At 38.3% G+C, this 16704-nt stretch overlaps 1 protein-coding gene across 7 annotated transcripts in view; it reads left to right on the top strand.

The window, feature by feature from the left end:
* The window catches only part of LOC129778748 (nucleolysin TIAR), a 1021219-nt gene that overhangs the window by 557973 nt on the left and 446542 nt on the right, over window positions 1–16704 (top strand). For 3 of the 7 annotated variants that reach the window (XM_055785872.1, XM_055785849.1, XM_055785840.1), the window contains exon 1: window positions 7440–9434. The exons of the other annotated variants lie outside the window; for them this stretch is intronic. In XM_055785872.1, coding sequence (XP_055641847.1) covers window positions 9092–9434 — 343 coding nt within the window. In that variant the 5' untranslated portion in view covers window positions 7440–9091. Of the gene's footprint in view, window positions 1–7439; window positions 9435–16704 lie in introns of those variants that run through there. 7 annotated transcript variants of the gene reach the window in all.

Raw genomic sequence — 16704 nt, 5'->3', positions numbered from 1 at the left:
GGACACTCATAGTGCTATTTCACAACACTACTGAGCATTCAAAACGCCCTATGATAACCAAAAGCGTAATTTGCAAGCGTGAAAACGTGAGGTATAACCATAACATAACAACGTACAACCATAATAGGAACATATAGCAGCTCTGCTTTTCAGCTTTGCAGTGATTTCCTACAGCCATAATAGGAACAGGCACATTCGATATTGCGATAATTGGCACGTAGAGATGAAATTGTACCAATTATGGTAATACAAAAATACATTTTTATTTCGATAAAATCGTATAAATTGGTCACATTATTTTGATCGCATATACCTTAGCAAAATTCTAAGAAGCAAGCAGCTTCTTAGGGACACACTATTTTCAAACGAAATGTTCCAACGAAAGAACAATGTTTCACATGGAATCAAGTACCAGAATCGACAAAGAAGAGATTTCTGATGTTTAAAAGTCGTATTAGAGCCTTTAAAAATAAGATATGCTTTTTAAACTAACAGAAAACTCACTCGTATTACCATAATTGTTACTATTGCGATGATAGATACTTCTACTCTATATGCTATTTGAAATTTACGAGAAAACGGGAAGGAATATTAATTAGGAATTAGGAGGAAGATAAAGGTAGTAAAATTTATTATAATGAATGAATTGTTGAATTAAAGAGACTACAAACTTTTCAGTTCATTTGCCTCCAAGAATTTATTATAGAAAATTATGATGTCAACCTCATATCAAATTCAATAAATTTAGAACTTCAGTGTTCGTCGAAGCAGTTGAACAGCAGAAAAGATCCTCCATTAAGGGCTCACTAAATTTGTACGATACGTTGAACTAAATACTGAATCAATACTAAATTAAATAAATTTCAGCTTGAAGCAGGTTTAGCAAACCCTACGCCCACATCCTGTTTGAAACTTTCAAGATACTGTATACCAACTTAGCTAATATTCTAGTAGAAAGTATTATAGTTTTACTTTTCAACTCAACAAACTCAACAAGCAGATGAGTGTGCATTAGTACGCATAGGATGACAGAGTTGGCAAATGCATTTGGCATTTGCGTTCTGAAATTTGTTGGAGCTTGAATGATAATACTTTCATTTACTAATTTAATTTAAGAGATTACATTAGGTTGGTAGAATGTCACCATCATCCATCATAATGATATTAACTTGTAACCAGGGTTGCCAACTATAATTTTTAAAAATCAGGAAGAATGGAAATAAAAATCAGGATAAATCAGGTAACTCATATTGGGTTGTCCAAAAAGTTAATGTCGATTTTTTGGAAAACAAAAACATCATTTTCAATCAAAGCATTACAATTTTATTTTATAGGGTTCTGTTTCACAATCTTTCGCTATCTTTCACACAGCTTGAATATTCTAACCTCCCAGAACATGTTTGCTTCCTCGTCGAAAACTGCTGTGAGCCATACACGTGAGAAACAGATTGCTTGCTCATAAGCTCATAATACAGAATCCATTCCAAATCCCGTCAGAAACAGAGTTAATCTTCCTTCGGGCGAAGACTGGATATGTAAAAGAATTGCTAAGCATGGCATAAGTCCTCGCATAAGCGGAAATGCTAGTGTTTCGCCTGACTTTTTGATCGCTTATTTTTTTCTGAAAAATCTACAGCATCACTACATTCAATTGCAGAGAAACCAAAATTCAAATTTTCATTGAATTTATCATCCATGCTTTGGAATGAATCTTCACTAAACAAATGAGGAAATCATATCAGCAGTGCAAGACTTGTTGAATTTTTCCTAATACGGTTATAGATATATTTAACATAGTCCCTTCATTAAAGTTGATTCTACTTTGAATCAGACGAACAAATTACATATGAAATCTTTTTATATTGACTGTGGATTCAAAATTTTTCTCTTGAGTAATTTTACCCTCTGAAACGTATTCCTACAATAACAACTCTGAGGATACATCCGCATACACATTGTCCTCAATAAAGCAATATTGTTCCTCAAGCTTAATCTCCTTGTAATTTCATAAATTCGTCAGACAATCTGGTTTCATGAAATTTTCTAGCACTGTTTCGGAAATCCACGAAACAATTGAGGGTATAGATAAAAAAAGTTAAGTACAGCTTTGCGTCTAGAGAATTTAACTTAATGTAAGATATATAAAAGTGCAAACCGGAGAACTATCATGACAGGAAACTTTGGCGTGGAAACCAGTATATTTATTACGAATAATGTAAAGAGTTCAAAAATCAGGAAAAATCAGAATCGTTTCAGAAAAATCAGGATAAATTGAGTGTTCGTCAGGATATCAGGAATTGTGCTAAAAAGTCTGAGAAATCCTGAAAAATCAGGAAGGTTGGCATCTCTGCTTGTGATTTTTATACTGTTTCGAAACCCCTAACCCCTTATACGCTATACTTCGTTTTTTCTCGAAATCAAAATTATTCTACTTTTTCCGGTCTGACTGAACACCGACCAAACGATTTTCAAATTCAGTAGCATTGTACATTGAAACATCGTAAGATTCCTCGCAGATATTAGTCGGAATTGTTGGATAAAGATCTTTTAGCTATTCATGTAGCATCGTGAATTCAGGGATTTCAGCCTGGAACAAACAATTCAATCTGGGGCAAAATATACTCCAAAATAGCAACGTCATTAAATCTTTGAGGGGAGTCAATACAGGGAAACTTCGATATAACGTACATTTTACCTCGATATAGCGTACACCTTTTCAAAGTGTAAAGGAAAATTTTTTTCAATATTTTTTTTCTGATAGAACAATGAATTATCTGTATTATGATGCTAAAACAAGTTTTGTACCTTCAATCAATCTCGAAATACAGCTGGTTTTGTGATTCCAGATTCTAAATGAATCAACTTTAATCAACAGTACGAAGGGAAACATCATGAGAATGGCTGGCTTCGTCTTCTGATTGAAGTTATTCATTAACTTGACTGAAACAGCAACACAATAATGTATTATAGACTACGTTTGTGGATACTTTATTATGCTTCGATATAACGTACAATTTTAAAAGTGAAATGTGCGTTATATCGAAGTTTACCTGTATTCTGCAAGCAGTCTGATTTTTGTTGCAGTTATACTGAAATCATTTTCGAATGTACTATTTTTTTTTGAAAATCTGTATCGCAATCGGTTCATTTTTTTTCTGGGTTTTCATTCCCCATCATAAAAACCTGAAAATGCTCCAAATACTTCTTCGATGCTTGTTAGATTGGGAATGTTTCTGGAATTTATCATTGCAGAAGCCTTGAGAGTCCAATCATTACAATCAAATCTCTGATTCACCAGTTTCATCCACTCCACGTGTTATTAAGTTATCGCTCCAAAAAATCTGTACCTTTCCAGAAAAATCTGTGCGTGTGGCAACACTGTGCGCAAGTATTGGTAGGTTATTTTTATTGCGATATTTGCAATTTAACCTAATATTTATTGAATTTTACATCTATTTATTTTGTTGAAGTTTGATGAGAAAAGGACGTCAAGCTTACTCACTCAACAACCAAATTTCTCTTCATCAACTTTTTCTTTAGTTAGTAACTCAACTGCAAAAACTTTCAAATTTGAGTTTGCTATAGAATCCGATAGATGAGGTTCTGACCGATCTTCCACATTGTCAAATACAGCTGGGAATGAGTTTGCAGCTAAGTTATGACCAAAAGAGAGAGTCGATGTAGAGAAATCGATCAAATCGCTTACACCCCTTTCATTCTAAGTCCTTCATATTTCATACGAAGAATAAAAAAACTATAGGTAGACTATTTTTTAAATTTGCCTTTAGGGGTCTGAGATATCACTCAATTCTGGAAAAATAGTTTGAGAATCCCTGGGTTAGAACATATCTCCGTCAATCAATTTCCAACTTCAGTTATCATCCAAAGCAAGCAGTCCTTACTACTGAGAAAATTCATCAAAGCCAGCCTGCATGCAATGTGTTGTAATTGGAAGCTACTTTAAATTCGGAAACCATGCACGAATTCGTGAAAACTGAATAATCGATCTAGAAGACCCCAACCCAAGCTCAAAAACACTCCTGAATTAACACAAGCTCTCCCCAAGCAAATAAAAAATCACTTAACATATTTTATTATTCGGATGTCACTTTAGAATGCATCGATATGGTAAATAACTTTTGATAAATCTTTTTCGAAAGATTTGATGGGCCTGGAAAGCGCCATGTTTTCTGGAAGAAGTCCAATTTAAAAAACATTGTTAACTCGTGGATTTGATAAAAAAAAACTTTTTTTGAACGCCTTCGATGCCACCTTGTTTTGGATGCTAGCTGGTGTTGCTGCCAAAATCGTGATGAGCGAAGCAGTTTGTATAATAAACAAACTTTTTGCTACTGCCCCCTGCTGCCGTTTTGCGATTGCGTTTACCACTCGCCACTTGCTGCAACTAGTTGTTGCCTTGATGACCACCGCGATCCGAGTGTTCCGTTCGGAAGGAGGATGACTCAGGTCAGGTAATGAGTTATAGAGACTTTAAACTTTTTCAGTTCGTTCGTCTCTAGCCTTGAAAAAGGCCCTTTGAAAACTTAACCCTTCCAGCACTACACCTCCATCCTCATTGCCTTGAAAAAGGCACTCGATCCCTCGTCGTCCAGCTCGTCCAGCAACGATGTGGTCCAGTCGGTGTCCTCACAAAGAATGGTGGAAGAAGGATTTTCATTTGAAGAGACTTTAAACTTTTTCAGTTTATTCGTCTCTAGCCTTGAGAAAGGCCATGGCACAATGGTCCAGGAGGTGCATTCAAGTGGAAATTAGCATTTAAAGCTCGACAGTTATTCTCTATGCAAAAACTGTCTTCGACAATGTTGTTACAATGGTTACCAATAGAGCGCTCATTTTTATGTTATTAAAAATAGGGTGACCAAAATTGTCGATGAAATAAAAAGTTACAGGAAGGTTGTGTCCGAGACACGACCGCATAGTTGACGTAGGATTCCGTTAGGCTATCTGTTGATATTGAATATGTTTGAAGAATTACATCGTTAAACTCTTTGATAATGATTTGGTTTTAATGTCTCTATTAAGGAACACATTTCGGTAGGAACAAAAGTGCCCCCTACTTTCATGTATTTGCAATGTCAATTTCCCCCAGGCAGCTTGGTTTTGATGTCTCTGTTAGGGACCTGCCGCATGTGTCGTCAATTTCGACCAATCAGAAGTGGGTATTTCCGTTAGGATAGGGGTTGACATGTTTCAATTGTTCGATAGTTAGTTTCATGACATATATTATTTTCTTCAATACAAAAAATTGTTATGGAGTGCCGAAATCGAATGACGCAAAAATTTCAACAAATCCATCATGAAATGACTGAGCAATAAGCGTTTGAAATTGGACAATTTTCACGGTGTGCTCGATATTCGATTTTCAATTTGTACCCCAATATGTTCCCGAAAGACGTAATCCTACGTCAAAAATATAACTTTCTTATCTTTATAGAAAGAGGTAAACATAGTTCGACAATGTTGTAGTCCCAGTTATTTGAGACATTTTTGTAGAACAAAGTTTTTTTCTATCTCTTGAAATAACCGATATTGCATCTTTTTTGTAGGTTGCGTTAGGGTCACCATGAAAAAAACTGTTTTTTGCTCTAACTTTTATATTTTAAATTCTACATACAAACTGTTTTCGAAAGACTTTCAGAGCTTTCTAATACAAACATTTTTCGATGCAAAACTTGTCAATATCTCAACTTCTCAAGCAACAATAACTCAAAGTTATTGATATTTTTTCCCAAAAAAATACGCTCTCTTCAACTGTTTGTCATTCTTTCTGGGGCAATCATAAACAAAGTTTATTGGCATTTATATGTTATTTTTAGTGTTTGAGTGAATTAAAATTGAAATCATGAGGTTTTGGGTAAAAAACCATCAATAACTTTGAGTAGGATTAAAATATTGACAAGCTCTGCATCGCAAAATGTTTGTATTAGTAATCTCTAAAAGTCGTACCAAGACAGTTCTGATGTAGAATTTGAAATATAAAAGTTAGAGCAAAAAAACCTGCTTTTTCATGGTCACCCTAATGCAACTTAGGAAGAAAGCGCTAAATCGGTCATAATAAAAGAGAGAAAAAAGCTTTGTTTTACAAAGTTGTTTCAAATAATTGGGGCTAAAACATTGTCGAACTATGTTTATCAATATTTATAAAGATAAGAAAGTTATGTTTTTCTTCCATCGATAATTTTTGTCACCCTATTTTTGTAAACATTTAAATGAGCGCTCTATCATATGTAACAACCTTGTCGAAGACAGTTTTTGTCTAAATAACATCTCCCACGAAGTTGTTTTTTAACTAAGTTGAATAAGGGTAACCTTGAAAAACCGGTTTTTTTTACAATAACTTTTATATTGATGATTCGACACGAATGGAATTTTGAATTAACTTGAAAAATGACGAATGGTTATAGATAATAATGCCCAAAATAAACTCCGTTTAACATTGATATTCTAGAATGAAAAAAATCATTCGAAAACCACGGATACTTCTCAAATGACCCAATATTTCATTATAAAATCATAAATTGCCCATTCAGGTTCCGGAAATGCATGATTTGTTGGTTTCAACCGTCTCTCAACGGTGGGGAAAGAGTTCGATGTGACAACAGCTTTGGCGGCAGCAGCCGCATCGTCGTCGGTTCATTTTCATCCCTTTCGCAGGAGTGGATAGAAAATCAACAAAAAAAAAGACTTTGGATGGAAATCCAAAAATCGATATTTGTCAAAAACATGTCATAAAACAACATACAGTTGAGCGAAACCTTTCACAGCAGCAGCAGCAGCAGCCACAAAAACATTAAATAAAATCAACGAAACGAAAATTCTTCACACTATCCGTCGTGTTGTATCAAAGAAAATTCCCGCTAGTGAGTGTGTGTGTGTGTGTATGCTGGTATATTTTTTTTGTTTTTGTTTGCGGATAGGTATCAACAGCGGCGGTGGCAGCAGGCCATGCTCTCAGGATCGGCTCTTTGTTCTTTGTCATCGGGTCGGATCGCCTTCCCTCAGCCTACTTTAATCAACATTCTTTCGAGCGTTGGAAAAGACACAGACACTCGCATTGTGGAGGCGCTGAGAGAACCGGTTCGGTTTCCCAACCACCCACCACCCATCGCTCGCCCGCCTGAATTGTTTGTTGTTTTGATCGAACATGCACACACACACACCCCGCACGACCACACACAGATACCACGATAGAAACGAAATTGGGTTCGTTGAATCGCGATTGTGAGCGGTTTCCCTCTGCTCCTGTGGCAGGATGCTCCAGCCACACCACGAGGACGCTGCTCGGGATGTGCTCGTGGCTAATGAGGTGGGTGAAGCGCCGGCGCATCCCGAGCCCGAACCGGAACCGAACACCGAAGGATTCGTCGGCCCTTCCGGCGGCGACGACGGCAGGTTTCTTTTGTCTGCAGCCAGCTCGCGAGCTTTAGTTAGAGCAGTGTCGCCTTACGGTTAGTACGATTTAGTTAGGACCCTGTGTGCTTTTGGCTGTATAGTTCCTGTACGTTAATAGAAATTTATACCTATATACATACACAAGTTTATAGAATATTATAACCAGTCAAAAAAAAAATCCGGAACAAAAACGGCTTGTGCAGGCTTTGTGCTTTGTGTCTCTCGTCGAATATCACGGTGTTGCAATTAAAAAGGAAACTGAGGGGAGAAGAGGCTCAATTAAAATTTGGAACCTGTAGGAAGACAGGTGGTGAAGGTGAAGAAGACAAAGAAGAACAACTAGAAGGCCAGTTCTGTGTGTGGAAGCGAGCCGAGTTTCCGAATAGTAGTGCACCGCGCGGAACACAACAGTCAAGAGGCAGGAACGGGACGAGAATCCGAAGCGTAGAACAAAGGAAAATTAAACGGAACTGATAGAAACATTTAATTTTATTTCGATATCCTTCGCTCCTATTTGTGCTCTGTATCATCACCCTCCTCTCCGTCTGCTTGTCTATCTGTATCTCCACGCGAGAGCCTTCCGTTCATTTGTTTCGATTTTTCGGTGATTTAGTTATTACAAGCACCTCTCGAGCAGTCGAGTTTTTGGGGTGGAAGTGTTAGTGCTGCTGTTCTGTCTTCCCTTCTCTATATATCTGAATGAATGTATAGATAATTTTCACGTTCGCGCAAAAATAGTGAAAACCTCGCCGTCTGCTTGGCTGGTGCCAAAGTGGAGCTAGGCTTCCCGCAAGAAAGGGAAGGATCATAAAAACTAGAGAAAAAGGCATATAATAAAAAACTAGTATATAAAACATCATAGCCCCCGACTTCCGAGAGCCGAGACATTGCCGAGAATCGAGCCAGAACGGAAAGACAGAGTGCTGAATATCGTAAGAAAGAGGCCATCCCCCGCTTGCCGAGGAGATATCGCGTATTTCTCGCTTGAAAAGCTCAAACACTCCGGGGAACTACGGCAGCCAGCAGAGAGTAGGCCACGATACGGAAACAGGAAAGCAAAGCGAACCTGGAACTGGAACCACCTCCTGTGGGAAAAACAAAAAAAAGAAAAGAAACGGAGTGCTCTCCGTCACAACATTTCGCGCGAGAAAAGCGCCGTATAATCGTGCATATCGTGCAGAGATATTATTTACATTTCATTTCATTTTAATAGCACAACTCTCGGGACGAGGCATTTCCTTGGAACAAAAAGAAAGCGCACGACTTCTGTTTCAAATCTTCCTGTCTCTATCACTCCCCCTCTTTTCCCTTCTGGAGTTGTGTAGTGTTGTTTAGAAATAATTACTATCATTAGAAGAGTGTGCATACAATTGGAACCGTAACCGCGAAACGTGGTGATTGGTGATTGGGTTGCGTTTCCCTAGTCAATTATACAAGAACAAGAGTTAGACCTCGAATCCCGAACTTGGGCAGCGGTTGTGTTGTGTTGGCGTATCCTTCGTTAACCTTGATCTAGTGTGTGAATATATTTCCTTTCGACGCGACGTCCCTCGGAGGCACAAAAAGAATCCAGCAGCAACGACAAACGTGGGGAGAGTATCCACAGCAGCAGCAGCAGCAGCAGCAGCAGCCAGAAAGGGACAAGTGTGCGCCTAAAGCGACCCGAGCGGAAGGAAAAATGTTGGCAATGTCAACGCTAATGATGCCTGCTCCCACGATGGCCCTGAGTGCTGCCCCACAGCTGACAGTCGGGCCCCACAAGCCGCCAGAGACGAAACTGCTTACGATTCACCCAGCCCACTCACAGTCCCAGACGACGCCCCAACATCAGCTGCATCAACACCAACAGCAGCAGGCCGTGGCTCAGGCCCAGCAACAGCAGGCGGCGGCTCAACAACAGCAAGCGGCCGCCCAACAGCAGGCCGTGGCACAGCAACAACAGCAGCAGGCCGCCGCCCAACAGCAAGCAGCCCAGCAGCAGCAACAGCTCCAGCAGCAGCTGGCTGCCACCGTCAAGCAAGGTAAGTTTGGGACCTTGTGGCCGAGTGTCGGTCATCATCATTGTTTGGCCTAGTTCCGAATCAGTTTGAATCTTCTACTAGGAGTGGCTGCCGTTATAGCCCCGTGTGTTCGACCTACGATCAACGCTTGCGATTGTGAGCCATTTACTGCTGAGATGAATTTGATTGACTATCTTCAAGCTTAAAATGAAATGTTTAAACAATCAAAATGAAAACAATGTTTGTATTTACTATGATCCATTCCGATCGCTTGTCGTTTTTCATTCTCCGGAATCCGGAAGCTGCAAAATGCTAATATTCTGAGGGCAATGTCATAAAAATACTTCTTGACTTAATTTTTTCAGTCGCTTGTAGATTTTTTGACAATTTGAGACAGTTTGTTTAATCTTTAGGTTACACGATTCGTTTATTTGAGTTATAAAAGAGTAAAGCCTCTGGTTTAAAAAATATGCATGAAATTAGTGTTATTGATAGATACTTTAGTCATTTTTGTGGCATGACCTTGTAGATGTACAAAATAACTAGACCATGTACTCTGTCAATGGATGTTCAGTCAGCGTAAGAGTTGGTTGAGGCTAGATTCGACCTGAATCTAAATTGGCCAAATTATACCAGAATCATTTCTAAGCTGTGAATACTGTTGGCGGTTTCCCAAATCGGCACGGTTGAGCTGTTTTTGTTTCTGGAAGCTTCTTTACGCTTTTTGAAGTGTAACAACACGCGCTGTGATTGTTTACAAAATGAAAATTGATTTTTATTCGTTTAATTCTAGTCTCGCAGTTAGCCTTTAAAAAAAAACGTCGAGTAGTGGCCACTACTTGTATGAAAACGTAGAAATCCTAAATTCTGAATTCTGATGAAGAGATAAGAGCATACACAAAAGTATAATGAGTTGATTTTTAGGTTCAGTTCCTTTTTTCCACAAAAACTAACTTCACTACAGACTTGATGATAACAATTCGTTCAGTATTGTTATCCTACAGAATAACAATCCAATACTCTTGCCGTCGGGCAACAATATAAATCAATCTATGGCCCGAGATCAAAATTTTAGATTTTTATTACATATAGGCTCTGGAAGTAATATGTGTAAACTGACCAGACGTACCGCGTTACGCGGGACAGTCCCGCATTTCAACAAAATGTCCCGCGTTAGATTCCGTCCCGCGAAACGTCCCGCATTCGGCAAAAGAAACGAAAATGTCCCGCGATATCAATATATTTCAATATCACAATTTGATCATGTTGATTTTCTTAAATGGATGAACCTCAAAAAAACTTTTATTTGGCAGACTGTTCAAGAGCGCTTCTAATGCATCCAAAGATTAATACGTTGAGCTGGTTTCATCGCACCGACATTGGGCTTTTTGTTTAGAGAGTGTCAACTGGAAGCGACAGCAACAAAATTGGAAAATGGTTTTTATAAAAGTCCCCTATTAATCCGCAGGGACCATCGTGAGTCAGACAAAAAAATTATCTTTGGTCCCCTACCTCGGTCAGGGCTTAACATTTTAAATAAGCCGGAAGAACTAGTGTATACTCGACAGGAAGAGGCAGAGTTGTTTGAAGAAGTATCGTAAATGAAGCGCTGAGCGGTCTTACGGGAGTTGGTCGGAACCTGAACCATGACCGAGGAAAAGAAGTATATCGACGTGTTATTTTACCTTTTCGTGGCTTTGGTGGTCGTCTGTCTTTCTATTTTGGACATTCGCCCGAAAGTTTTCTATCGGGCGCAGCTGGGGAATGTTGGGAAGGTTGGTGGTCTTCGCGACAATGTTTATCTCCAGCCGATCCGACCTCCAGTGATCTTTTGGCATAATGGGCTGATCCCAGGTTCGGCATATAGACCACATCACCTTCCCGACTCCGGCAAGCACTTCGTACTATATATATATATACTATAGATGACTCGGAAGAAGAGCGGCTTGGACATTCCCTTCACGTCTGTCAGAGAAGGACCTTCTTCGAGAACTTGATGTGAATGATATATTCGACGTCATCGCTTACCTGAGGAACTTCAAGTACCCGGTCCCCTGCCATTCGATGAATTCTAGCATTAAGTACGTCTCGTCTTTCATTATGAGTACGAAAAGAAGTTTTTCATTTCTCTCGCCGGAAAGAAGTTTTTCACCAGCACTTCAAGCTACTCCTTCTGGGTGATTGCCTGCTGCTCAGATACGGCCGGTCTCGTCTGACGCTTCCGCATAAAAATGTCCATTTTGGCCAGATTTTTCTCCACCGTTTGGCCGGTTGCTTCGATCTCCCGGCTTAAGGAGCGGCAAGGAGATGATATTGTAAATACCAGATCGGCTATATCTGGCGGACACAAAGTGCCTCAGGATATCCAACTCCTTCACTGTGGGGTGGAGCTTGCAGTATGGAAAAATCATCAAGTTGCTTGACAGTGCTGCTGCTGCGAATCAACATCATTGAATCATTTTTGTTACAGACTTAATAAACGTAAGATTTAAAGAAAGTTTGTTCCTATAAATTATCTTTCATCGCCATCCGAAATTGAACCATTTTTTTGAATGCATACCTTAACACTAAAATCGATGAAAAATGAATTGGAATTTTCGAGCATTCCATTCGGTAAGTTGAAGAAAATTGTAGAATTTTGAATCGTGCTTGCCAGGCGTAAATGCTCTGATTGAGCGAGTGATTTTCGGGCGTAAACAAAATCTAAACCACCGAAAAATCGCAACTGAGTGTCGATACTCAGAAAGAAATAATACTGATCAGTTTCGACTCGCTAAACTATGGTTTATGTTCACATAACGTATATACATAACGTTTTGTTTTTGTGTCCCGCGTTAGACCTCTGACCATCTGGTCACTTTAAATATGTGTAAAGCGTTCGATAACGCTAAACTAAGCTAAACTAATCTAAGCTAAACGAGTGCTACTCGAATATTATCAATCTAATTATCTAATGATTAGCTATTGAATATTGTATATTTCTTGTATTACTGCTAGTTGATTTCTTGTTACGTGCCGTAAATTAACAATTTGGATTAGGCCGTAAAGGAAGAAAGAAATTGAAATGATTGAATTATGTATGATTAGGGTAAATTTCTCAATTGTTGCGGGCGAGTTATGCTGGGAGGGTAGAGGTTGTATATTCTGTTTGAATGTTGCTTTATGCATTTCTTTCGAGTATGGCTAATAGTAGATCAATTTGCAATGCCTCATTGAACAGTATTATTCCTAAAGCTGTTTTCAATGCTAGGATTTTCTCATCATGATTTGATTTTCTGTTCACTTGTTTTGTTTATGAATCATGCTGATGATGAATTCTATTACCGTGATTATAACAATTGTGATCCTAGTGCTCTTGAATGTTGCTTTCTGAATGCTAGTTGGGATTCCTTTTACAGTTCGAATAATCCCGATTCTTTGATAGAAATATTGAACGAAAATCTTCTACTCTTCCATGATTTTTGTGTTCCGGTGAAGCAATATAAGCGTAAAAAATTCAACCCATGGTTTGATTTTGAAATTGAAAAGGTGATTATTCACTATCACATTGCATTGCATATAGAACTTGGAAAAGGAGTAAGTCTGTGTTCGATGAAGCACATTGCAAGAGACTAAGTAACAGAGTTGTCTCAAAGATTAAAATAGCCAAACAGAACTATGATCAACGATTGTTTGATGCTAGCGGTACTAGTAAACAGTTGTGGAAAAATAGAAAAAAATTAGGTGTTTCTTCTAAGGATCCAGCAATACCTAAATGTTATTGAGTGGATTTTTTTCAGATTTAACTGAAGTAAATTTTTGTCCAATAAAACATTTGAATACATGTTGTGCCGTGATTTTAAATCCGGACACTCCTTCAATAAGAAATTTCATCGTTCATTCCGATCCGCTGTCCGGATCTTTTTATTCCGGACACGGGTTTGTGCGACACAAATATTTGTTCCGATTTACAATAGTCGGTCAACATGCAAAAAAATGTGATGGTTTTGGTGTGATATTGAATGTAATATGAGAGTATCCGGATTAAAAAGCGTCCAGATTCAAGAGCATTACTGTTCTTAATCCTCCTGTACTCGCGCGCAAAATCGTGACTTATATACTCAGAGACCGTGCCTATTTCTGTAATATTGCTGTTGGGTATTTTTAGGCGTTATTTAAAGAAAAAGATATACAGGGGAACTCTATATAACATACACATTTTCAATGCGTTGAAATTCACTCCAGAATCGATATATTCATGTTTCATGAACAATTGATTTAATAGTCCTGACAATCTCACAGTTTCACAGAGGTTGTTTAGTGGCCATTGGGCATTGGAATTTTCTTAAGAATAATCACGTGCCTTGCATGTTTCAAAATGAATAGTGCAATGAACAAAAGTGCAAATTAGTAGTTCAAAATTTAACGACAATATTTTGTTTAATTGTTAGATGTTGGTAGCACTGCGTTGTTTATGATATATTGATTTAAGCTTAACATTAATATGAAATGTATTCAATGAATATGGCTTGCAAAGTTCGAAAAGATCTTTCTGGCGGTAAAAGCGATCAGTTGTTCGTTGGATCGCTTTTTTAGAAATTTTAAGAGTGGGTTTCAATGAATAATAACTATCCCAATTATGCGGATGTACAACATCAGATAGTGTTCAAAAGTCAGTAGCAATCAACGCGCTAGGGAAGACAAGTTTTTATCCGTCAATTGTTTCGCAGCAAACGGAAAGCGTTTCAAAAACGCATATCATTCGGAGGTAGACGCTGCACACCTGGTTTCCTCGAAAACGGGAAGGTACTGCAGAGTTTCATTCCACAATGCTTGGAGGGGGTGAATACGGTCGTGGGTACGTTAACAATTTTATCAAGCAGTATGGCTTAAACCTACTTATGATAATCCGGGAATAAGTTTTCCATTCGTATTTGGGTTATTGGCAAATATGTTAAAGACCAAAGGGGTATGTCCACTGTACCAAAGGGGTTAAAAATCTTTCTCTTCTGTACTTTTTCGTCCAAAAATCTGTACCATCGAAAATATTCGTTGCAAGTCCTTTGTGTGTTTTATAATGCTTATACAAAGTTTTTTTGAATCTAGATTGCATACTATCATGAATTAAAATTAAAAACAAATCTCTCCAAACGATACTGCGGCGTAAAAATCGTCATGAACCCTAATGTTGCTCTGTTCGAATGTAAGAAATTTCACACGTGGAAAAAATCTGTACTTTTTGACGATAATCAGAAAAACCGAATCTGTGCCAAAAATAACGAAAAAATCTGTACTTTTACAGATAAATATGTACGTGTGGCAACATTGCAAGCGAGATCTGTTCAAAAAGTATCGCGACTTTCGAATTTACGATTTTTTGTAGCAATATTTTTGTTGAGTACCAACATAATGCTGACAAGTACGGCTATTTTGAATGTTCAGTTAATTTTTGTCAACTCATCAATAACGCCAATCGCACTTTTCAATCAGAAAGTTGTCAATTCTACGAACTATATAATGAGATAAGAATGTTATTGTTGATCATGTTTGGTAACTTATGTTTGGAGAGCTACGTGAACGTTTTACAATGCCAACAAAACAAAGTCCGGAAATCGGTTGGCTCCCACAATTAAGGAATCTTTTTTGAAAGCAAAGAACTATGTATCGGCTCAAGGAGGAGCGCCAAGGATGAAGTTGAAGGAAAGTTTGAAGGCAAAGTTCAACAAAACAATGTAAAAACATCATACAGAGGTGAAATTTTTTTTTTTGATTCATTTTGTTGTACTGACACGATTTGTACAACCCATAAATATGAAAAAAAAAAACAATTCGAGGGGTTGTATCCGAGACACGACCGCTTAGGACGTAGGACTACGCAATCTTTTTTTTTAAAATTTGTTGGTTTATCATTTCCAGATATTATTTGCGATTAAGTCGAAATTTCAAAAATAACTCTTTAGTAAAAAGTTCCGGGGACTCTGAAAAGGTTTAATGGCTTGCGTGGTTTTGTAGAATTTGTAGCAACGATTTTTTCTTGCCTTTACGAGAACAATACACTAATTGGTCATATGTCGCAATTTGTTTCTCTATAACAATGCGCTCATTGCACATTGCTCATTGCACATTGTTAACGAGAGGCATCCTCCGGGCATCGCCATTGAACAAGCATCAAACACGCGTCTAACAGATGCACACAGTTGCAGCGATAAAAATGAAACATCGCGAGAATGATCGTTTATGAAAAATCGTTTCTCGACTCTCGGTCAAAACCGTCAACAAAGCTACTAGGAGCTTGTTGAATCAGAACAGAGCCGATGCGCACGAGAGCAAATACGAAAAGTATCGAAGTTGTGCTACCAATATGTACAGGAAATGAACAAGTTCTAAGTTTCGCGCAACGAACACAAGCAACACACACAAAGTCAAACACTGATGGCTAGAAGCGACTTATAATCATTTGCACCCTTTTGTTTTCGCCTGATTTGCCATGACTCGGATGGTTGTGTTAATTGCAATGTCAGATGCACTTCAAGTGAAATATTCGCTAGCGTTCACAGCTCGAGGGAAAACATGAAACACAAAACGTGCAGAATGTTTCGGGCACAGAAAGATTCTGAGAATTTTCCTCAGAGGAGATGCAATACTTATACGCTAGCGACAGCTTACTTACTATGCAAGGGTGGAGTTTACTTCGCGAATATTCTCTTCTCGCTATCCTGCTTCGTCGTTTCTATTCTAGCGGCTGCATAAGTTGCCCGTTATTGACAGCTCTGTTCGGGAAAGAACACAAATGGACAGAACAGATGTATGGAGAAATGGGAATGCTTCCAATTTTCACCAATTCAAACTATGGGATTGTAATGTATAGCATATCAAACTTAGAAAATTTCCAATTCGATTCGTATGCGAAGCGTTAAAATCCGTTCGTATCAAAAATAGTTATTAACGTTAACTTTATTTCATAAAAACGTGATACGTTTTCTGATTTGGCACCCTTAATGTAAAACGTAGTCCTAGTCCTAGTTGAAATAAACATTTATTTCCATTTCCTGCCAAAGAAATCGTTAAGAAAGTGTTCAACCCTTCAGCTGATACTCACTCTTGCACTCTTGAACAAGATGACGAAGAAATCCTTCGAATTTCGGCATCAGTTCGACATTGTGCAAACGCCTTTGATGCGGGCTGAATGGGAAGCAAGTTGGTATCTAAATGCACGGTGTGTTTTGCGAAAGAACAACCTGGATCACACTGCATGTAGAAAAACTCGAAAAATGTCTATGAATTGGTTTGCTTGAAGTCAAAAATTCTCAAA

The sequence above is a fragment of the Toxorhynchites rutilus genome, chromosome 1, assembly GCF_029784135.1.
Source record: "Toxorhynchites rutilus septentrionalis strain SRP chromosome 1, ASM2978413v1, whole genome shotgun sequence".
Lineage (NCBI taxonomy): Eukaryota > Metazoa > Arthropoda > Insecta > Diptera > Culicidae > Toxorhynchites > Toxorhynchites rutilus.
This window is presented reverse-complemented; position numbering and strand designations above follow the sequence as displayed.